Below are 25,153 nucleotides of genomic sequence, written 5' to 3' on the forward strand. Positions count from 1 at the left end.
AGAAAGTGAGGACTGCAGATGCTGGAGATCAGAGTCCAGAGGGTGGTGCTAGAAAAGCACAGCAGGTCAGGCAGCATCTGAGGAGCAGGAAAATCGATGGTTTAGGCATAAGCCCTTCATCAGATTTTCACATGCCCACCACCTCTGACTCTCTGCAAAATCTCACCAGTCAGGTGTAGGGAAATGGAACCAAAACCAAACATGTGAGAACACAAATGTCAATGTGGGGAGGTGATGGCCTAATGGTATTATAGCGGGACTGTTAATCCAGAGACCCAGATAATGTAAAAAAAAAGGAATGAAGAGTCTAATGATCCATGAATCCATTACTGTTTGACAGAAAGAAAACAATCTGGCTCATTAATGTCCTTACCTGATCTGGCCTACATGTGACTTCAGACCCACAGCAATGTGGTGACTGTTAACAATTAGGGATGGACAGTAAATGCTGTCCTAACCAGCGATGGATGAATAAAGAAAAATAAATTCAGGATCGCTTACTGTGGGTAAAGAGAAAGTATGCAGTAGGAGTCCCCCCCAGTCAGGGCTTACCTCCAAGGTTAAACAAACTGAAGTCAGATCTATTCAACTGTTGGTGTCTATAATTAGGAATTGAACCTTCACAACACAAACTCGTCTCCTGCCCCATTCTGCCTCCAAAAGGATGTTTTTTGACCCTAATTCTTCACACGTGCACACTGTTAGAAAGGAGAACATATATTGCCCACTTCAAGTTTCATAAATACGACGCAACTTGGTTGCTTCACATAGCACCAAGGGGTCTACCACATTGATGTGGGACTGAAGTCCAGGCAGGTGAATTCACACAGGATAAAGGTAAAGTTGACATAGACCTGCTCTCTCTCTTAGAGATATACAATTGGTGGTAGCTGAACCTGAGGGTCACCATGCTCCAGGTGAGGGGACAAGTGACTCCTTCACCTTTACCGTAGTAAGTACTGGAATTGAACCCATGCTGTTGGGATCAGGGATGTCCAGAAAGACATTACTGAGCTAATTGGTTCTTTAGGACAATCCAACAACTTCACAGACACTTTTACTGATTCAAGCTCTTCCTTTCCTGCTATGGTCATTAAACTGAATTATAGGGTCATAGGGTCATACAGAATCCAAAAGTATGGTTCTGGAAAAGCACAGCTGGTCAGGCAGCATCCAAGGAGCAGGAGAGTCAACGTTTTGACCATAAGCTCTTCATCATTCCTGAAACATCGACTCTGATTTCCAGCACCTGCAGTCCTCGCTTTCCCCTCAAACAAACTCTTCAGTCCAACTCTTTCGCGCCAACCATATTTTCCGAACTAAACTAGTACCATTTGTCTGCATTTGGCCACATCTCTTTTAAACCTTTCCTATCAACGTACCTATCCAAATGTCTTTTAAATGTCTTTGAAACTGTACATGCACCTACTACATTGATTCAGCTACTTTTAGAATATTGTGTGCAACTCTGGTCACCCTCCTATAGGAAGGATGTTGTGAAACTTGAAAGGGTTCAGAAAAGATTTGCAAGGATGTTGCCAGGATTGGAGGATTTGAGCTATAGGGAGAAGTTGAATGGGCTGGGGTTGTTTTCCCTGGAGCATCGGAGGCTGAGGGGTGACCTTATAGAGGTTTATAAAATCATGAGGGGCATTGCTATGATAAATAGACAAAGTCTTTTCCCTGGAGTGGGGGAGTCCAGAACTAGAGGGCATAGATTGAGGGTGAGAGGGCAAGATTTAGAAGGGACCTATGGGGCAACGTTTTCATGCAGAGAGTGGTGCATGTATGGAATGAGCTGCCAGAGGAAGTGTTGGAGGCTGGTACAAATACATTTAAAAGGCATCCAGATGGGTACGAATAGGAAGGGTTTTGAGGGATATGGGCCAAGGGCAAATAGGACTAGATTAATTTAGGATATCTGGTTGGCATGAACAAGTTGGACCGAAGAGTCTTTCTGTGCTGTACATATCTACAACTCTATGACTTCCTGTGGCAATTCATTCCATGTATGTACCACCTTCTGTGTGAAAAAGTTGCCCCTCCAGTAACCTCCTTGTAAATCTTTTCTGCACCCTTGCCAATTTAATAATAATATCCTTCCCATATTATTACACAGTATTGGAATATTACACAATACTCCAAATGTGGCCTCACCAACATCCTGTACAAATGCAACATGATGTCCCAACCCCTACACTCAATGCTCTGACCGGTGTCACCCTGTCTATCTGTGACACCACTTTCAAAGAACTACGTACCTGAATTCCAAGTCTCCTTTGTGGGATTGGAACTCACTGGATTTGGGGAATTGAACTCTGGTTTAACAGTCAAATAAAAAAATAAACTGGCTTGTATATTTCTAGTGCCTATCTCGTACTTCAGAATGCACAAACTGTTTTATAGCTTTCAAAGGACTACTTTTGAAATGTGGCGATTGTGCAACGTAGGAAATATGACAGCCAAACAGCACACAGCAAGGCCCCCCCATGAACAGAAACCAGGCAATGGCCTGTTATTCTTTTATTAATGTGTTGGCTGTGGGATATGTACAGAACAACCTCGATCATCTGAACAAGATGGACGGGGAGTATTTTGGATAACTGATTGTTCGGATACCTGAGAAAACAGAAAGACTTCACTTTAATGTCTCATTTTAATGTTTCATTAGTTCTTTAGGGAAGGAAACTACCATCCTTACCTGGTCTGGCCTGGATGTGACCCCAGACCCACAGCAATGTAGGTGACTCTTAACTGCCCTCTGGGCAATTAGGAATGGGCAATAAATGCTGGCCTAGCCAGTGACACCCTCATCCGTGAACAAATAAAAAAAACCCTCAGTTCAGACAGATCAGCACTCCATCAGTATTGTACTGAAGTGTCAACCCAGATCAAATTCCTGGAGTGGGGTTTGAGTGCTGACTCAATAGATAAGAATGTGAGCATAGCTGGCATTCTACACATTGGTGGCCATCCCCTCATAACCTCGACCACAAACTGCACACAGCCCTTGTACCGAGATGTGTGCAACTGAACTGAAGCTGTCCTCTCTGTTGAAAGCCTGTTTTTCTTGCATATTGGGAATGGCTGGTTTCAGCAGGCTCTTTGTTAGTGTTATAGAATAATGTTTACCATCAACACCAACAATAGGTCCATCCCACGACTTGAGCTCAGCACTGAGAAGAGTTTAATATCAACAGTTGGTTTGACAGGCACCGCAGACTGAAAGACAACCCGTAAGGTCACCACAGCGTAAAGATCCACGTCCCGGCTGTACTGTGTGAACTCAACGAACACACTCTGTGCCCTGGGATCAGAGAGGAAAGAAAAATAGAAAACTATTACTATTAAATCCAAAAGGCAATTCAGGAGAAATCTCATTACACAGGGCTGATGTAGAGGAGCCAGTGTTGGATTGGGGTGAACTAAGTTAAAAATCACACAACACCATGTTAAAGTCCAAAAAGGGTTTATCTGGAGGCTGGTGCTTCCTAATAAACCTGTTGGACTATGACATGATGTTGTGTGATTTTTAATGTTTTACACAGGGAGTGGTGGGAACACAATCACAGATGGTAGAGGTAAACGATGTTAACATAATTTAGGATGAACTTAGAGAAACGATGCTGGATGAAAGAACAGCACGCTGCCAATAAACTGATGGTCTGAGAGATAATAGGGAGGGGTATACCCATGACAATAAACCAGCATAGTTAACCGACCTGTTTCTGAGCTGCAAGCTTAATGGAATTCAATGTGACTGAGGGAGAGCTGACAGCCTGAGACTAGAACGCAGCTACATTCTACCCAGTTAACCTATGCACTGGTCTAGATTACATTGCTTTTCACTGGAGCTTTGAGATTAATAACATGCTGGCTGTATTCTTTCACATTAAGATTCCAGACACAATGGAGTGAATCGCCTGTATCAGTAGAAAATATTACACATGGTATGGGGTGGAGGTGGGAGGTGAGAGTTCGATGGTGTCAGGACTCTTACCCCCAAAGCTGGCTCCTGGAACTGCTGAGCGCTGAAGTGAACTGTTTAAAGATCAACCTTGTTTCTCTGCAACTTGGTCCAAGTTGTTCTGCTAAACATTATTAAACATTGCATATCTTCTTTGAGCTATTAATCAAACTTGGATCTTACACAGCAACCCCACCCCCAACATGATAATAATAAATTGTGGAAAACAGCTAAATTCTAACATTGCTTAAATTATGCCTACTTATAAAATGAGTTTGTCATCAAATAAGATTTGAAACTGGTTGAACAGATTTTTTCCAACACAAGGTGTGACGATGCTGCTCTTTAAACAAGGTTGTGTTTTCCTTGGTTTTTTCAAAAGGGATTGTAAAAGACAGAGGTTCAGATTTGTCTGGGCACGGGCCATTTTGATTATGGTTAACAGATACTACCTAAGGAAACAATCAGGGAAAAGGGCTTTTATGTTTTTTTTTAAACACTCGTACAACAAAACACTGGCCAGTTTTCCCAGTTCAGGGATTTTTCTAGCTTTGTTTAGTTTTTAGCTGGGGACCTAGAGAAACAGCTGCAGTGGAAAGAGGGTCCATGCTTCAGCAAATGATCCCTGGCTAATCTTCTCTTGCTCTCTGACATCTAGAACATAGGGCATAGAACAGTACAACACAGAATAGGCCTTCAGTCTTCAATATTGTGCTGACCTTTTATGCTACTCTAAGATCAAACTAACCTGCATATCCCACATTTTACTATCATCCATGTGCCTATCCAAGTGTCGCTTAAATGTCCTTGATACATGTGACTCTACTACCACTGCTGGCAGTGTATTCCATGCATCCACCATTCTCTGTATAAAGAACGTACCTCTGACATCTCCCTAAACCTTCCTCTAAGTACCTTAAAATTGTGCACCCTCATGATGGACATTTCCACCCAGGGAAAAAAGTCTCTAGTTATCTACTCTATTTATGCCTCTCATCATATTGTACACCTCTATCAAGTCACCTCTCATCTTCTTCACTCCAATAAGAGAAGACCTAGCTGCCTCATCCTTCCTTCATAAGACATGCCCTCCAGTCCAGGCGGTATCCTGGTAAATCTCCTATGCACCCTCTCTAAAGCTTCCCATAATGAGGCGACAAGAACAGAACACAATATTCCAAGTGTGGTCTAACCAGGGTTTGAGAGAGCTGCATGATATCCTCGCTGTTTTTAAACTTCATCACCCTGCTAATGAAAGCCAACACACCATATGCCTTCTTATCAATGTGGGTGCAACTTTGAGGGATGCATGGACTTTGACCCTAAGATCCCTCTGTTCCACCTCCCCTCTTGCCTTTAACACTGCATTCGACCTGACAAAATGAATCACTTCACACTTTTTCCAGGTTGAATTGCGTCTGCCACTTCTCAGCCCACCTCTGCATCCTGTCAATGTCCCGTTGCAACCTACAACAGCCCTCCACACTATCCACAATTCCACTAACCTTTGTGACACTGGCAATGTTACTAAGCCACCCTTCCACTTCCTCATCCAAATCATTTATAAAATTCACAAAGAACAGAGGTTCCAGAACAGATCGCTCTGGAATACCACTGGTCTCCGAACTCCAGACTAAATACTTTCCATTCTACTACCACCCTCTGTCTTCTACAGGCCAACCAATTCTGTATCCAGACAGCCAGATTTCCCTGTATCCCATGTCAGTTACTTTCTGAATGAGCCTACCATGGGGAACCTTGTCAAAGCTTTGCTAAAATCCATATACACCATATCCACTGCTCTACATTTATTAATGTGTATTGTCACATCCTCAAATAATTCAGTAAGGCTTGTGAGGCATAACCTGTCCCTCACAAAGCCATGCTGACTATCTCTAATCAAACTATGGTTTTCCAAATAATCATAAATCCTGTCTCTCAGAATCCTCTCCAACAATTTACCCACCATTGAAATAATACTGACTGGCCTGTAATTCCCAGAGTTATCCCTATTCCCTTTCTTGAACAAGGGAATAACATTTGCCACCTTCCAATCATCTGGCACAACTCTAGTTGACAGTGGGGACATAAGGATCATTACCAAAGGTGCAGCAATCTCTTCCTTCGCTTCCAGTAGTAACCTTGGGTATATCTTGTCTAGCCCAGGGAACTTAACTATTCTCATGTTTTCCAAAATTTGCAGCATGTCCTCCTTAACATTAACCTGTTTGAGCGTATCAGGCACAAGTTTCTTACACTATTCCTGATTGGTCCTACCCTCACACTGGCCATCCTCTTGTTCCTCCATAAGCATAGAATGACTTGGGGTTTTCCTTAATCCTACCCGTTTTCATGCCCCTTCTATCTCTCCTAAGTCCATTCTTCAGTTCCTTCCTGGCTACCTTGTAACCCTCTAGAGCCCTGTCTGATCTTTGATTCCTCAACCATAAGTAAGCTTCCTTCTTCCTCTTGACTAGATGTTCTGCATCTCTTTTCATCCAAGGTACCTTCACCCTACCATCCCTACCTTGCCTCAGTGGGACAAACCTAACCAGCACACGCAGCAAGTACTCCCAGAACAACCTCTACCTTTCTGTTGTGCATTTCCCTGAGAATACTTGCTCCCAATTTATGCTCCACCAATTAAATACTTCTCCATACCATCTGCTCCTATCCTGAACAAGGTAGCATTGATAAGTTAAACTGCATTTACTTCAGTGCAAGGAGCCTAACAGGAACATGGGACTGGGATATCATCACAATTACAGATACATGGCTCAGAGATGGACAGGACTGGCAGCTTAATGTTCCAGGGTACAAATGTTACAGGAAGAACAGAAAGGGAGGCGAGAGAGGAGGGGCATGACGTTTGTGATGACTGAGGTGTCAATGAGGGGGGAGCTTTGAGGCCAGTGACCATAATTATATTCGTTTAAATACAGTGATGGAAAAGGATAGATCAGATCTAAAAGTTGAAGTTCAAAATTGGAGAAAGGCCAATTTTGACGTTATTAGGCAAGAACTTTCAAAAGCTGATTGGGGCAGATGTTCACAGGTAAAGGTATGGCTGGAAAATGGAAAGCCTTCAGAAATGAGATAGAGAGCCCAGAGACAGTATAATCCTCTTAGGGTGAAAGAAAGGCTGGTAGGTATAAGGAATGATGGATGGTGAGAGAAATTGAGGTTTTGTTAAGAAAAGAAGGAAGCATATGTCAGGTGTAGACAGGAGAGATCAAGTGAATCATTAGAAGAGTATAAAAGTACACTTAAGAAGGAAATCAGGAGGGCAAAAAGGGGACATGGAATAACTTTGGCATATAGGGTTAAGCAAAATCCAGAGGGTTTTTATAAATACATTAAGGACAAAAGACTAAAGGGAGAGAACAGGGCCCCTCAAAGATCAGCAAGGCAGCCTTTGTGTGGAGCCGCAGGAGACGGGGGAGATACTAAAGGAAAGTTTTGCATCAGTATTTACTGTGGAAGGTATGGAATGTGGGGAAATGGATGATGACATCTTGAAAACTGTCCACATTACAGAGGAGGAGGTGCTGGATGTCCTGAAATGGATAAAATTGGATAAATTCCCAGGACCTGATCACGTGTACCTTAGGATTCTGTGGGAAGCTCGGGAAGTGAGGCTGCCCCTTACTGAGATATTTGTATCATTGATAGTCACAGGTGAGGTGTCAGAAGACTGGAGGTTGCCACTGTTTAAGAAAGGTGGTGAGGAGAAGCCAGGGAACTATAGACCGGTGAGCCTGACGTCAGTGGAGGGCAAGTTGTTGGAGGGAATCCTGAAGGACAGGATTTAAATGTATTTGGAAAGGCAAGGACTGATTAGGGATAGTCAGCATGACTTTGTGCATGGGAAATCATGTCTCACAAACTTGATTGAACTTTTTTGATGAAGTAACAAAGAGGATTGATGAGGGCAGAGCAGTAGATGTGCAGGTTAGGTGAACTGGCTGTGCTAAATTGCCTGTAGCGTTAGGTGAATGGATAAATGTAGGGGAATGGGTCTGGGTGGGTTGCTCTTCAGAAGATCGGTGTGGACTTGTTGGGCCAAAGGGCCTGTTCCCACACTGTAAGTAATCTAATCTAGTCTAATCTAAATGGACTTCAGTATGGTGTTCAACAAGGTTCCTCAGGAGAGACTGGTTAGCACAGTTAGATCTCATGGAATCCAGGGAGAACTAGCCATTTGGATACAGAACTGGCTCAAAGATAAAAGACAGAGGGTGGTGGTGGAAGGCTGCTTTGCAGACTGGAGGCCTGTGACCAGTGGAGTGCCACAAGGATTGGTGCTGGGTCCACTACTTTTCGTCAATTATATAAATGATTCGGATGTGAACATAGCAGGTATAGTTAGTGAGTTTGGAGATGACACCAAAATTGGAGGTGTAGTGGACAGTGAACAATGTTATCTCAGAGTACAATGAGATCTTGATCAGGTGGGCGCATGGGCTGAGGATTGGCAGGTGGAGTTTAATTTAGATAAATGTGAGGTGCTGCACTTTGGAAAAGCAAATCAGAGCAGGACTTATACACTTAATGGTAAGGCCCTAGGGAGTGTTGCTGACCAAAGAGTTCATAATGCAGGTTCATAGCTTCTTGAAAGTAGTCACAGGTAGATAGATTAGATTAGATTCCCTACAGTGTGGAAACAGGCCCTTCGACCCAACCAGTCCACACCGATCCTCCGAAGAGTAACCCACCCAGATCCATTTCCCTCTGACTAATACACTTAACCTACGGACAATTTGACATGGCCAATTCACCTAACCTGCACATCATTGGACTGTGCAGGAAACCGGAGCACCCGGAGGAAACCCACGCAGACACTGGGAGAATGGCTAGTTCTCCCTGGATTCCATGAGATCTAACTGTGCTAACCAGTCTCTCCTGTGCATTCTCCACACAGTCACGCAAGGCTGGAATCAAACCTCAGACCCTGGTACTGTGAGGCAGCAGTGCTAACCACTGAGCCACCGTGCCACCCCAATAGGATAGTGAAGAAGGCGTTTAGTATGCTTTCCCTTAATTGGTCAGAGCACTGAGTATAGGAGTTGGGAGGTCATGTTGCAGCAACGTAGGAGACTGGTTGGGCCATGTTTGGAATATTGCGTGCAACTCTGGTCTCCTTCCTATCGGAATGATGTTGTGAAATCCTTAATTTACAAGGATGTTGCCAGGGTTGGAGGATTTGAGCTATAGGGAGAAGCTAAATAGGCTGGGGCTGCTTTCACTGGAGTGTCAGAGGCTGAGGGGTGACCTTATAGAGGTTGATAAAATCATGATGGGCGTTAATAAATAGACAAGGTCTTTTCCCTGAGGTTGGGGAGTCCAGAACTAGAGGGCATAGGTTTATACTGAGAGAGGAAAGATATAAAAGGGACCTGAGGGGCAAATTTTCACATAGAGAGTTGTGCCAAAAGAAGTGGTGGAAGCTGATACAATTACAGCATTTGAAAGGCATCTGGATGAGTATGTGAATAGGAAGAGTTTAGAGGGATATGGGCCAGGTGCTAGCAAATGGGACTAGATTAGGTTAGGATGTCTGATTGGCATGGATGAGTTGGACTGAAGGGTCTGTTTCTGTGTTGTACATCTCTATGACTCTATGCCTCTACGACTGTCCATGACTGTAGTAAAGGTCAGGGAGCCGTGATCACTATCACTGAAATGTTCTCCCACCCAGAGATCTGACACCTGACCGCATTCATTGCCAAGCATCAAATCCAATATGGCCTCCCCTCTCGTCAGCCTATCCAGATATTGAGTCAGGAATCCTTCCTGGACACACCTAACAAAATCTGCTCCATCCAAACTATTTGCACTAAGGAGATTCCAATCAAATTAGAGAAGTTGAAGTCACCCATGACAACAACCCTTTCACAAAGAATAAAGAAAATTACAGCCTTACAAGCCTACACCAATCAAGATCCTCGATCTAAATCTGCCGCCTATTTTCTAAGGATGTGTATCTCTCTGCTCCCTGCCCATTCATGGATCTGTCTAGATACATCTTAAATGAAGCTATCGTGCCTGCCTCTAACACCTCCACTGGCAATGCATTCCAGGTACCCACCACCCTCTGCGTAAAGAACTTTCTACACATATCTCCCTTAGACTTTTCCCTTCTCACCTTGAGCTCGTGATTCCTAGTAATTGAGTCCCCACTCTGGGGAAATGCTTCTTGCTATCCACCCTGTCCAGACCTCTCATGATTTTGTCGACCTCAATCAGGTCCCTCCTCAAGCTCTATCCTTCTAATGAAAATAATCCAAACCTACTCAACCTCTCTTCATAGCTAGCGCCCTCCATACCAGGCAACGAGATTGAGGTAAAAACAAAAATTGCTGGAAGATCTCAGAGGATCTGGCAGCATCTATGGAGAGAAAGTCGAGTTAATGTTTTGGGTCCAGGGCCCTTCTTCAGAACTGAAGGCTGATTGGACCCAAAGCATTAACTCTGATTTCTTTCCACAGATGCTGCCCAACCTGCTGAGGTTATCTTACTATTTTCGTTTTTGTCCAGATTTCTAGCTTCTGCAGGTCTTTCAGATTTTTGTCTAATGAGACTGAAACCTTTGCTTGGAATTTGAGCAGAACAGTACCCTTCATTTACTTGAAGCATCACAGAGGCTACTGACTGTCTTCCACTCTCCAAGTTGAGGAGGTGTCGGTGTTGGACTGGGGTGGACAAAGTTAAAATTCACACAACAAACCAGGTTATAGCCTGACAAGGTTAATTGAAATACAAGTTTTCAGAGTGCTGCTCTTTGTCACATAGCTAGTTGAAACAAGATTAGGTGCAGATTAAAATTCGCTCTGGGTTGTCCAATCATGTGCACTAGTCCCATACATGACTGGATTAAATATGGGCTCATAGAGTCATAGAGGACGAAAGCACAGAAAAGGGCCCTTTGGCCTATCAAGTCTGTGCTAGTGAAAAACAAGCACCTACGATGATAGATCATCAGTTCTTGTCAAAACTTGAACTGTTATTGGTTTTATTCAGAAAGGAATAGAGATTACTGGTATCATTATCTCATTTGAGACATGGAACTGCCTCATTCTGGGTTGTATGAATGAAATCAATGTCAGGAGATAAGTGGTCACCTGACTGAACATATTACTATGTTCCCTCTTGCTTCAGCATTGTGTGAAGGGATTTTTTTAAGATCATGGAGCTTAAGACCATGTAAGTAAACAATACATTCATAAAGTGCCAAATCAACAGAACTTGATTGATCCTTACCCTGTGAAGGGCTTAAAATGTGTTGCTAGAAAAGTGCAGCAGGTCAGACAGCATCCAAGGAGCAGGAGAATCGACGTTTCGGGCATGAGCCCTTCTTCAGGAATGAGGAAAGTGTGCCAAGCAGGCTAAGATAAAAGGTAGGGAGGAGGGACTTGGAGGGAGGGGCGTTGGAAATGTGATAGGTCGAAGGAGGTTAAGGTGAGGGTGATAGGCCAGAGTGGGGGTGGGGGCGGAGAGGTCAGGAAGAAGATTGCAGGTTAGGAAGGTGGTGCTGAGTTCGAGGGTTGAGACTGAGACAAGGTGGGGGGAGGGGAAATGAGGAAACTGGAGAAATCTGAGTTCATCCCTTGTGGTTGGAGGGTTCCTAGGCAGAAGATGAGGCGCTCTTCCTCCAACCGTCGTGTTGCTATGGTCTGGCGATGGAGGAGTCCAAGGACCTGCATGTCCTTGGTACAGGGGAAGGGGGAGTTGAAGTGTTGAGCCACAGGGTGGTTGGGTTGGTTGGTCTGGGTGTTCCAGAGGTGTTCTCTGAAACGTTCCGCAAGTAGGAGGCCTGTCTCCCCAATACAGAGGAGGCCACATCGGGTGCAGCGGATGCAGTAAATGATGTGTGTGGAGGTGGATATCGAAGGATCCCTTGGGGCTTTGGAGGGAAGTCAGGGGGGAGGTGTGGGCACAAGTTTTGCATTTCTTGCAGTTGCAGGGGAAGGTGCCGGGAGTGGAGGTTGGGTTGGTGGGGGGTGTGGACCTGACGAGGGAGACACAGAGGGAGTGGTCTTTTTGGAACGCTGATAGGGAAGGGCAGGGAAATATATCCCTGGTGGTGGGGTCCGTTTGGAGGTGGCGGAAATCTCGACGGATGATGCGATGTATGTGGAGGTTGGTGGGGTGGTAGGTGAGGACCAGTGGGGTTCTGTCCTGGTGGTAATTGAAGGGGCGGGGCTCAAGGGCGGAGGAGCGGGAAGTGGAGGAGATGCATTGGAGAGCATCGTTGATCACATCTGGGGGGAATCTGCGGTCTTTGAAGAAGGAGGCCATCTGGGTCATTCGGTATTGGAACTGGTCCTGCTGGGAGCAGATGTGGTGGAGACGAAGGAATTGGGAGTATGGGGATGGCGTTTTTACAGGGGGCAGGGTGGGAGGAGGTGTAGTCTAGGTAGCTGTGGGAGTCGATCGGTTTATAGTAAATGTCCGTGTTGATTCGGTCACCCGAGATAGAAATGGAGAGGTCTAGGAAGGGGAGGGAGGAGTCTGAGACGGTCCAGGTAAATTTGAGGCCGGAGTGGAAGGTGTTGATAAAGTGGATGAACTGTTCAACCTCCTCGTGGGAACATGAGGCAGCGCCGATGCAGTCATCGATGTAGTGGAGGAAAAGGTGGGGGGTGGTGCCAGTGTAGCTGCGGAAGATGGACTGTTCCACATATCCTACGAAGAGGCAGGCATAGCTGGGGCCCATGCGGGTGCCCATAGCTACCCCTTTGGTTTGGAGGAAGTGGGAGGATTGGAAAGAGAAATTGTTCAGGGTGAGGACCAGTTCAGTCAGTCGAAGGAGAGTGTCAGTGGAAGGGTACTGGTTGGTACGGCGGGAAAGGAAGAAGTCCTTCGTGATGGGGGATGGAGGTATACAGGGACTGGATGTCCATGGTGAAGATAAGGCGTTGGGGACTGGGAAGCGAAAATCATGGAGGAGTTGGAGGGTGTGGGTGGTGTCCCGAATGTAGGTGGGGAGTTCTTGGACTAAGGGGGACAGGACCGTGTCGAGGTATGCAGAGATGAGTTCAATGGAGCAGGAGCAGGCTGAGACAATGGGTTGGCTGGGGCAGTCAGGTTGTGGATTCTAGGCAGGAGGTAGAAACGGGTGGTGCGGGGTTGTGGGACTTTGAGGTTGGAGGCGGTGGATGGGAAATCCCCTGAGGTGATGAGGTTATGGATGGTCTGGGAGATGATGGTTTGGTGGTGGGAGGTGGGGTCATGGTCAAGGGAGCAGTAGGAGAAGGTGTCCGCAAGCTGGCGTTTAGTCTCAGCGGTGTAAAGGTTAGTGCACCAAATACTACTGTGCCTCCCTTGTCTGCCGGTTTGATAGTGAGGTTGGGATTGGAATGGAGGGAGTGGAGGGCTGCACGTTCCGAGGTGAGAGGTTGGAGTGGGTGAGAGGGGTGGAGAGGTTGAGGCGGTTGATGTCACGGTGGCAGTTGGCTATGAAGAGATCTTACCCTGTGAAGCCATCTGATGAATAAGACCAACTGTGATTGGTACTGTTAAAGTCAGCAGACCAGCCAATCTCATGGGTGATTGTTTCAGTGCTTGATGAGTTGGAATGGTCACAGCTGTTGCCAGGATTAATACCAGGGGTTAATCTATAAATCCACCAGGGACAATGTCCTGAGAAAGAGTCAACAAAGAATTACACATTCTGATCATCCATCACATTATTGAGCATTTATACCATGAAAACAATGTGCCAAGGTGTGCTCCACAGAGTGGAAAACTCCTGATCAAGAATGTTATCTCAACCTATAGACATCTGCAGGTAAAACTTGTCCACTGAGTCTCTGCTTCAGGCTTGTGGACACATTTTGGCATCCTGATGTTAAGAATATCTTTCATCATATTGTGTGGGACAGACTTTGAACAGATCTAGCAACTCAAGACTGACATCCATGAGGTGCTGAGAGCTGTTAGCAACAGGATTGTACTCCAGCACAATATGCAATCTCATGACCTGGTGTATCCCCTACTCAACCATTGCCATTGGGTTTGTGGGAATCTGGAACACACTGCCTAGGAAGGAAGTGGAGGCTGGAAACCTTTCAACCTTTAAAAAATATTTAGATTAGCACTTTAAATATCGTAACATTCAAGGATATGGGGCAAGTGCAGGAAATTGGGATTAGTGCACGTTTATTGGTAGTTATTGAGATGGCATAGTGGCTCAGTGGTTAGCACTGCTGCCTCACAGTGCTAGGGATGCAGGTTTGATTCCACCCTTGGACAAAAGTCTGTGTGGAGTTTGCACATTCTCCCCATGTCTGTGTGGATTTTCTCAGGGCATTCCAGTTTCCTCCCAAAATCCAAACATGTGCAGGTTAGGTGGATTGGCCATGCTAGATTGCCCACAGTGTTCAGTGATGTGTAGGTCGGGTGCATTAGCCACAGAAAATGCGGGATTACATGGAAGAGGACAGGGGATGGGTCAGGTGGGATACTGTTCAGAGATTTGGTGTGGATTTGTTGGGCTGAATGGCCTGTTTCCATACTGCAGGGATTATATGGATAATGTCAGTGCAGATTTGAAGAGCCAAAGAGTCTTTCTTGAACTGTATGAATCTATGAAAATAAGAACTAGCCAGGAGATTAAAGACAAAACTGAAATTGCTGCAGAAACTCTGAACTTCTAAAGAAGGGTCACTGCTTTCTCATCACCAGGCATACCTAAAAATGAGGTGTCAATCTGGAAATGACCAAACACGACTACTTGTAAGCCAAACAGCATAAGCAGTAAGAGATAGACAGAGCTAAGCAATCCCACAACCAATGAATCAGACTTAAGCTCTGCAGTCTTGCCACATCCAGTCATGGATAGTCCACGAAAACAGAAATTATTGGAAAAGCTCAGCAGGTCTGGCAGCATCTGTGGAGAGAAATCAGAGTTAACATATTGGTTCCAGTGACCCTTCCACAGAACTGATGGTAGCTTGGAAAATGTTGGTTTTTACGCAAAAGCTAGTTTGGGTGGAGGAGGTAAGGAGATGGAGCCCAAAAAGAGAGAAGGGTAGTTAGGGAGACAAAGGAGTGGATAAAACTCTGGCTTGGAGGATAATAGCTGTAAATGGAGATTGTTAGTGGCTAACAATAGTTTAACAAGGCCTGGAATGTGGGGTTGGGGGAAGGTCGTGGGCAGAACTCAAGGCCTAAAATTGTTGAACTTGATATTGTGTCCAAAAAGCTGGAGAGTTTCCAATGGAAAATGAAGTGCTGTTCTTCCAGCTTGCACTGAGCTTCACTGAAGCACTGGCGCAGGCCTGAGACAAAGCTGTTGGCCAGGAAACACAGTGATGTGTTGAAATGGCAGGCAACTGGAAGCTTGGGGTCTTGAATAGTGGTGGACAATTAAACAACTCACTGGAGGAGGAGATGCCACAAATATCTCCATCCTCTATGATGGAAAGGCCCAGCAATCAGTGAGGTAAGCAATCAGCCAGACATGCCAAGTAGATGATCCATCTTGGTTTCCTTTCCAGGTCCCTGGTATTGAGGTGTCGGTCTTCAGCTATATTTGATTCACTCAACATAGTGTCCAGAAAATGTTGGAGACACTGGAGACTGAAAGTGCTCTGGCTCCTGACAATGTGACTGAACACTTGTGCTCCAGAACTTGCATTTACATTTACAACACTACAATCAACTTGACAATGCAGAAAATTGCCCAAGTATATACTCTACATGAAAAGCAGGACAAATCCAACCTGGCGAATTACACTTCTATCAGTCTACTCATGATTCATAGATTCAGAAAAAATAGGTGCAAGGATTAGGACATTCAGCCTTTCGAGCCGATAACCACCATTCAATCTGATCACGGCTGATCAAGCAATTTCAGTACCTCGCTCCACTTTCCCTCCATTTGATCCCTTTAGGTGCAAGGGTCATGTCCAGTAATGTAGTTGACTCTTAACTGCCCTCTGGGCAATTTAGGGTTGAGCAAAAATGCTGGCTGTAAGGGCAGCCCATGTTTGAAAAACACAAAATGGCTGACAAGGATTTAACAGAATTGAACAGCCTGCTCTAGCATTTAAGTGAAACATAATGCGATCTTTGAACAGGGTAAATCCAAGGAGGCCTTACAAGCAACCATTTGAAATAATTTGATAAGAGGATATCTAAGGATAGATAATGACTGATGAAGGGCTTATGCCCGAAACGTCGAATTTCCTATTCCTTGGATGCTGCCTAACCTGCTGTGCTTTAACCAGCAACACATTTTCAGCTGTGGATAATGACTGATTCCATCCACACAAATGAAAGGATGTTGGCCCATTAGGTGAACAGCACCAGTTAGAACAAGGGATGCTAATCTCAGTCGATGAACCAGTCAGCCTAACTCGGTAATCAGCTATGAAAACAATAGCTAAAGTTATTTTACGGTAATCAGTTTTTTAAAAAAGTAATTCACGATATTAAGGAATAGATTCCAGTTAAGGATTCTTCAGATAATCACAGAGATAGATTTCAATTTAAGTGTAGATACATGTATAACCAAAGTATAATAGAAGCATTAGGGGGAAAAAAAATTAAACCTTGATATGAAAGTTAATTAGTCTCAGGGAATGTTTTCTTTATCTCTCAAAAGATGCCTGGTAAGTCCTAAACGAATTGTTTGTTCGCAACTTATTAGTTACAAAGTGCTAACAGTAATAGTAGCTGTATAAATTTACACTTTATAACTAACTTTATAACAGTAGTTAATATTGTGAATCTTATAGCAATTAGTTAAAACCTGGAACAATAGAAATACAAGAGGATTTGATACAGATAGCACATGGAATACAATGAATTACAGAATTCAAGTGGTCTTTAGAGATAAGCAAGCCTGAGACATACCTGAGGGAGTATAACTAGAAACTTTGGAATGCGAATAAATGGGATGCATAGCAAGATCCCAAGGCCTGTGATTACATTGTTTGTTAAACACCATGAGATGATCACAGGAATCTGGGGCTATCCGTAGACATGCCCATCATGAATTAGGTATTTCATAGGATTGGGTGTATGGAATAAAGTGACCACACAGAATGTGACTATTGTAACACAAAATTTCATTGTATTTCATTATATAAATCAGAGCATGTCACTGATCTCTCTTCTGATCTGAGCTATAGATCGACTACTCGGTTCTCACGTCAAGGTTAGATTCAGGGAAGGTCTTTGGCCCTCTCCCTGCATTAACCAATTGTTGCTTGAATAAAAATTTGCCACTTGCGTGAATCCTGTCTGCCTCCCGAGTCTTTATCCCTGCTCGGGGGTGGGATTGGGGTGGGGGGCGTGGGGGGGAGGGCATGGAGGTTTTGTTCCTACAGATTGGCAAGTCAGCCAGCAACCTCTGCTCGAAAGCGGCATACTGTGGGCCACAATTTGGGTGAATATGTTTATTTACCACCCTTTTACATAGCTTGGCACTCGTGCAGGAGAGCTTCTCTCAGTCAGGGCAAAAAAAAATGTAATTGAAGTGAGCAGGAGGAGACGGACTCACAGATGGGTAGTAGGGCCACGGGTGCTGATAGTTATCAAAAAGTAGATCGAGGTTGGAAATCCTTGAGAGTTAAAAGGGGATAGCTCCCAAAAGATTAAAAAGAGGTTGAAAATCCTCTATCAAAAAAAAATAAAGTAACGGACGCAGCCGAGTGGGAGTCTGGGAGAATAGCAGAAAAGGACTAGAAAGAAATCCACTGGGGTTCAGGCTGGTCCATTCTGCAGATAGTATTTAAAACAAAAGGCACACAAACAAGCTAACATAGCTGCAGTGTTCATAGATACGAAAGAGACAGAGAGGGCAATGCCTCTGTGCTAATTCACTGAACATTATAGAGGTGTTAACTCTTTGTGGTCTGGTTTGAATGTATCTTGTTGGTTGGTTGCTAAATGTTGTCTTGTGCAATTTGTGAGTTTTTGTTCCCTGGACTCTATACTTTGAAGTTAGTTTGCATTTTGGGAATCTATGAAAAGTGTCATGTGCCTATATAGGTGTATGGCATGTATAGTTAATGTAATGTCCTTTTAAGAAACTATCAGCGGTTATCCAAAGCAGATGACTGCGATGAAATGTTGATTTAAAGGGTTGTTTCATAAGGCTTGGTAAAAATTTACCTTTTAGAATTAGCTTTCTGTTGCATTTGAACCTGGATAAATTTTAATTTTAATATTTGGAATTTCACCTTCCAGCCAGAGTGAACTTCCAAATATTGTTTTAACATAAGTGAATCTTTATCTCTGGATGATAAGATTTTCTCATTATCAATGTACTTTGATGTGAAAGAATACAAATAATAGGAAGTTTGGAATCCTGGAAATGCAACAAAATTCTGATGGTATGCTCTAAAATCTGAGAAAGCTGATGGAGAAATAAAGAAAGGCAAACTTAACAAAAAAAGGTGGGTTTTTTCTTAAAGTATAACATTTATTTTCTTGCAGGAGAAAGAGAGACAGATGACGTAATTTTATGTGCCTGTTTTTATGCCCCACTCCCTTTTGAATCTGTTGTAGATCAATTAACCAAATTCTGCTTGACTTGGAATGGATGGATACTTCGTTTAGAAATTTTGAGTCCACGTGCGATGTTATTTTACTGCTACTGGATGAAGTAATCTGTGCATGGAGAACTGGAGGATAAAAAGAAAACAGTTTAAGAAAGTACTCAGTTAGGTTATGAAGACAGAAGGTAACCGAGGGAATATTAAAAACAACGAGCAGCGGTTGTTACAGGGAACACACACACAGACGGGGAGCCTGAATGAAACAACTAAAGAAAGGAGTGTGCTTCGTATGCAATAAGGCATTTCACCAAAACTTGTCCCAGTAAGACCATAAAATTTGGGGACTGTGGAAAAGCAGGACACAGAGAAGAGGCCTGCTGGTCCCCTAAGGGAGGCAGGCACGGACAACGACCAAACCAGAATTGGGGAAATCCCCAGCCAGTTGCAAGGCAGCTGCAGCATTCCATTGGAAAGAAAAACTGCAATATTGGAAATGAAAAAAACTGTTAAAGGTTACTGAAAGGACAAGTCTTGGGACTATTTAATTACTGCAGGAGCTTTAGAGAAAATTAAAGCGAACTAGCCAGACCCCTGCAAGACCTTAGCAAAGGGGGAAGGCTGGCTCAGAGAAGATTGGATTGGGACCTGAGCAGAAGTTGGCCTTTGTCAAGATCGAACAGACACCGGCCTCCATGCTAGCACTAGGTCTCCTTGACCTCTTTTGCAGTAGTGTCCAATCGATGGCAATCAATCTGCAGTAGTGTTACAGAGACGTGGGATATTACTCAGGTAAGATGGGTCCGTCATGATGGGACAACACTCGTGTTTTAGCCATCCAATGTGCTACCTGGACACAAACAACATCCTTGCCCTTGACACAACTGGGGAAAGTCATATTACATTCCCCACGTAGTATTGTCCAGATATTGGAAGCTGGCAAATTGACAGCTGTTACAGTCAATGAGTCAAACAGAAAGCTGCACTGTTGCCTGGAGAAAAGCATTAAAGATGACAGAGAGAACCCAACAAGCTATGTGAATCAGGAAAGAGAGACACATGATTGTATCGCCCTCATGGAGCAGGAAGAAGAGTGATAGGGTCAAGTTAAAGAAGAGCCATTAGTGGGGCTGGATGTGAAGTGCATGTTTGTAGATGGAGCGTGGAAGTGTTATAATGGTGAGGCCTGGACAGGATAGGCTGTGGTTAATTTGAAAGGCGAGCTTTTAGCAAGAGCAAGGGTAGAAGGATGTCACTCCGCCCAGGTAGCCAAACCATAGGCACTTACTGCTGTCCTGCAGTTAGGGAATGGACAAAGGTTAATACCTATACAGACAGCAGATGTGCTTTCGCTATAGTCCACGACTACATGATGGCATGGGCAAGACAAGGTTATGTTACCTTGAGTAGCAGTGTAATTCAGTACGAGATCCTAGTCAAGGAACTAGTGGCCACAGCTACTGAACTGAAGGAGGCAGCAATGATTAAAGTAAGATTCAGACACCAGAGCAGAGAGGGGCTGACTATGCAGACAGTGCAGTAAAGCAATGTTAGAACAGGAAGTAATAACAATAGAAGCTGTGAAAGAGCAAGAAGCCAAAGATGATGAATGGAGCATTTTAAATCAACAAACAGCTAGCTCAGAGGAAAAAGAAGGATGGATTAAAGTCGGGTCAGCATTAGGAGCCGTTAATATTTGGAGAAAGGAAGGCAAGATGGTAGTTCCCACATTCTGCCAACAGACCCAATGCAATGTTTACCATGGATGAGCACACCTAGGAAGGGCTAAAATGAAAAGGGGTTAAATGGACCTTTTCTTTCCCAGTCATTCTGATGGCCTCGACAGCACCACCTTCAAGGGATACTGCACTAACACCCTCTTGTTCTTATGACATGACCAGCAATGACACTGATCATGGGGGGAGCAGAACTGACTAAGAGCAAGGGACAAGTCTGGGATTACATGAAATCCCTCTGTAAGCATTTACATGTCCTTTACAGACAGACATGCAACCAGCAGCTTGTTAAGAACTGGGAGTATGAGGGATGTCCAGAACAAACCAAAATACCGACCTGAGGATCAAAGGTCCTGGTGCAAATAACCCCAAACAAGGGAGCCTTGTCTGCCCGATGGGACGGACCTCTTGAGGTAATGTAACAGGTAACAGAAATGCAGTTATTAAAGAAAATGGAATTGGTAAATGGAGACATCCCACCCAGCTAAGGGTATCTAGGGGTTAATAGTATATTAGGAGACAGTGAGGTCTGCGAATGCTGGAGATCAGAGTTGAGAGTATTTTGCTGGAAAAGCATAGCAGGTCAGGCAGCATCCGAGGAGCAGGAGAATCGACATTTCAGACCAAAGCCTTTCATCAGGAATTAGTCTAGCATGCTTGTCTGGTTTGCTCTCGCTCCCTCTTGCAGGTTTTAAAGGGCCCTCACCGTATGATCACCAACAAGCAGCATGAAGAGATTCCATGATGCCACAATGGCAGCAGAAATATATTAAGTTGCATGTATTTATGTTCCCCTCTTAATTTTGATTCAATCGGGGGCCGACAGGCAAGTGGAGAGAATGGACCTTCATGTCAATACGTTTTTATACATGTCACATGTCTATGCTAAATGTAATAATATCTCCAGTTGCTGGGTCTGCACATACATTCTGATACACCCTAAGGGAGGTATACCCTGTGACCCATCCCCTGTAATGCCTTGGAACTAGCCAAATGGGTAGTGAGACAGAATAGTATCATGGGGCATGGTTTCGGGGAGGGATACAAATGCCCAAATGGGGCAGGAAGATACATTATCAATATCACTGGGTTCAGCAGGGTATGACCTGACTGCCTTTGTAGGCTGGGACCAGCCCAACCTTGCCGATGACACTAAAATAGGCAGAATCATAGACACTGAGGAAGGTTATCGGAAATTGCAGCAGGACCTTGATCAGCTGGGGAAATGGGCCAAGAAATGGTAAATGGAGTTTAATATAGATAAGTGTGAGGTCTTGTATTGTGGAAAGTCAAATCATGATGAATGTTAGGGCCATAAGGAGTGTAGCAGAACAGAGGGACCTTGGAGTTCAGATGCACAGTTCTCTGAAAGTGGAGTCATAGGTAGACAGGGCAGTGAAGGCGACTTTTGGCACATTCGCTTTAAGTCAGGGCATTGAATATAGAAGTTGGGAAGTTATGTTGCAGTTATACAGGAAGTTGGTGAGGCTGCACTTGAAGTATTATATTCAGAGTGCAGAAGTAATTTATAAGGATTTTGCCAGGAGCCAAGTGTCTGAGTTATAGGGAGAAGTTGTACAAGCTCAGACTTCTTTCTTTAGAGCATAGAGGACTGAGGGGCGATCCTATAGAAGTGTATAAGATCATGGGAGGCATGTATAGGATGAATGCATTCAGTCTTTTTCCCAGGGTTAATGAACCAAGGTTATTAGTTTAAGGTTAGGGGGAAAGAATAAAAGCAAACCTGAGGGGCAACTTTTTGACACAGATGGTAGTATGCATGTGGAATGAGTCGTCAATGGAAGTGGTTGAGGCGGGTACATGAACAACATTTAAAAGGCATTTGGACAAATACATGGGAAGGAAAGGTTTTGAAGGATATGGGCCAAGTGCAGGGAAATGGGGTTCACGTGGATGGACATTTTGGTCAGCATGGTCCAGTTTGGGCCAAAGCGCCTGTCTCCATGCTATAGGACTCTATGACTATAAGACCTCACAACAGCCTCCCTTTGTCACACTGGCTAACACTTCAAGAGTAGGGAAGCCCATTAGTGTGATTTGCTGAGAAAGAATGGTTTCTAGAGGGTTGAAAGTGGGAATTAGAAACTGTACTCAGACATACAATGTCACCCTCCCCTTCAATGTTGTCACTTCGGTGATGGCATTGGCCTTACCTTCAGGAATCACATGAGTGAGTGAGCACTCCAGAAAAGCTGGCACCCTGAATTTATTATCTGGCTCACCTCGTAAAACAGTACTTACTTCGTATGTGGACACAGAGCCTATGCCTGGCTACGTTGTTCCTCCTGAAGCAGGTGCCAAGGCAGCACAGATATATAATCTCACAAACAGAAAGATTCTTCACCATATTGATATCTGGGTATGGTACAGCCAAGCTAGCCAGAGAATTTCTCAAAATGGCCACAATCTCAGAACAAGTGGTCAATGACACCTCACAGGTTCTGGGCAAAATAAATACAGAAATGGTTGCCATGCACTGCAGGATCAAATTGCCCTAGACTTGATATCAACTGAGAAAGGGGGTGCATGCACATTGGAAAAGAGTGCTGTATGTACATCCCCAATAACTCAGAGATAATTACCTATTTGGCAAACCATATACAAAACAAATGAACAATCTCACACAACTACCATCTTCGACCTGATGGAGTTGGGCAAAGAGGTGTCTGGGATCCCTGGGGACATCCATTACCTAGGGAATAGTAATTTTTATCATCAAAGTATGTCTGTGTTATCTTGTTAATGGCTTCATCAAGTGTACCACTTCCACAACAACGAAGATGATTGCAGAAGGGGCATGGACTGAGAAGGGGGCACTGCTGCATTCTATCAAGCAATAGACTACCAGGGAAACGATGAAAGAAAATGACAGGAAGAGAATCATGCATGTGACATCACTGAAAGAAGACTACTCATGGACTCTGATTTGGACTGTTGGTTAGTAATGTCTCTATGGCCATAATCTGGCCTAAGGCCAAAGAGGGAATCTGTAAGGGTGGTCCTTACAGAAAGACACAGAATGGCTGACACGGGTTAAACAGCCTGTTACAGCATTAAGACACAAAATGGCTGGCAAGGGATAAGTAGCATTAAATAGCCTGCTCCAGTATTTAAGTAAAACATTATGCTACCTTGAACAAGGTAAATCCAAGGAGGCCTTACAAGCAACCACCTGAAACAGTTTGATAAGATGTCTAAGGATAGACAAGTGATTGGGTGCATTGATTCCTGCCTTATTAATGAAAGGATGTTGTCCCATTAGGTGAACAGCGCCAGTTAGAACAAGGGATGTAATTCTCAATCCATGAACCAGTCAGCCTAACTTATTAGTCAGCTATTAGAACAACAGCTAAACATATTTTACAGTAATCAGTTGTTTCTTTGAAGTTATTCACAATATTAAGAAATAGATTCCAGTTAAAGATTCTTCAGAAAATCATAGATACATTTCAACATAAGTACAGTTACATGAATAACCAAAGTACAATAGAAGCATTGGGGGTAAAAATGATTGAACCTAGATATGAAAGTTAATTAGTCTCAGGAAATGCTTTCCTTACCTTTAAAAAGATGGCTGGCATGTCCTAACCAAAATAATTTGTTCACAACTCATTAGTTACAAAGTGTTAACAGTAGAGGTAGCCATATAAATTTATACTTTATAACTAACTTTATAACAGAAGTTGATATTATGAATCTTATAGCAGTTAGTTATATAGGGCAGTGGAAAATATAAGACGACGAACAGAATTTGATAGAGACAGCACATGGAACACAATGAATTATAGAATTCAAGCGGTCCTGAGAGATAAGCAAGTCTGGGACAGACCGGAAGAGTATAACCAGCAACTTTGGAATGCAAATTAATAGGATGCATAGAAAGATCCTAAATCCTGGCGATTACAATGTCTGTTAAACACCATGAAATCAGGGGAACGTGGGGCTATCCATGGAAATGTCCATCACTGATTAGTGTTTCACAGGATTGGGTACTTTGAATAAAGGGGAAGGACAAAGTGACCTCACCATATGTAATTATTGTAACACAACATGAATAAAAATGCTACATTCCAATGTAAAAATTAGAGTATGTCATTCGTCTTTGTTTTGATTGGAGCCGTACTTTAAAAGAATGACAGGGTTCTCACATCAAGGTTAGATTCCGGGAAGGTCTTTGGCCCTCTCCCTGCATTAGCCAGTTGTTGCTTGAATAAAAGTCTGCCACTTGCCTGAATCCTGCCTGCCTCCCAAGTCTTAGTCCCTACTCAGGGGTGGGGGGTTATGTTCCTACACTGGCTTAGCGAGTGATGCCCTCATCCCATAAGGAATATAAAAGTTCCCTCTTAAAGATATGTAAAGAACCAGCCCCCGCAGCTTTCTGTGGGAGAGAATTCCACAGGTTCACAACTTTTTTTTTGATTAGATTCTCTACAGTGTGGAAACAGGCCCTTCGGCCCAACAAGTCCACACCAACCATCCAAAGAGCAACCCACCCAGACCCATTCCCCTACACCTAACACTACGGGCAATTTAGCATGGCCAATTCACCTAACCTGCACATCTTTGGACAGTGGGAGGAAACCGGAGCATCCGGAGGAAACCCACGAGGTTGGAATTGAACCCAGGTCCATGGTGCTGTGAGGTAGCAGTGCTAACCACTGTGCCACCGTGCCGCCCTTCCACCATGCCACCCTTGAGCGCTCTCTGAATGAAGAAATTCTTTTTCATCTCAGTCCTGAATGGCTTATTCCCTATTCTTAGACTGTGACCCCTAGTTCTTCTGCAACATTGGGAGCTTTCTTCCCATGTCCAGCCTGTCCAGTCCCATCAGGAACTCCACTAGAACAATCTAGCTCTCAATGCCAGCAAAATCAAGAAACTCATTATTGACTTTTGGTGGGATGTTACTCATGCCCCCTACA

At 44.0% G+C, this 25,153-nt stretch overlaps 1 protein-coding gene across 1 annotated transcript in view; it reads right to left on the reverse strand.

The window, feature by feature from the left end:
- The window catches only part of pkd1b (polycystic kidney disease 1b), a 228,309-nt gene that overhangs the window by 21,930 nt on the left and 181,226 nt on the right, over window positions 1-25,153 (reverse strand). Inside the window, exons 33-34 of the mRNA XM_060844405.1 lie at window positions 18,720-18,730; window positions 3,133-3,307 (exon numbers count right to left, since the gene is read on the reverse strand). Of these exons, the coding sequence (XP_060700388.1) occupies window positions 3,133-3,307; window positions 18,720-18,730 (186 nt within the window). The remainder of the gene's footprint in view (window positions 1-3,132; window positions 3,308-18,719; window positions 18,731-25,153) is intronic.

This window comes from Hemiscyllium ocellatum, chromosome 25 (assembly GCF_020745735.1).
Source record: "Hemiscyllium ocellatum isolate sHemOce1 chromosome 25, sHemOce1.pat.X.cur, whole genome shotgun sequence".
Classification (NCBI taxonomy): domain Eukaryota; kingdom Metazoa; phylum Chordata; class Chondrichthyes; order Orectolobiformes; family Hemiscylliidae; genus Hemiscyllium; species Hemiscyllium ocellatum.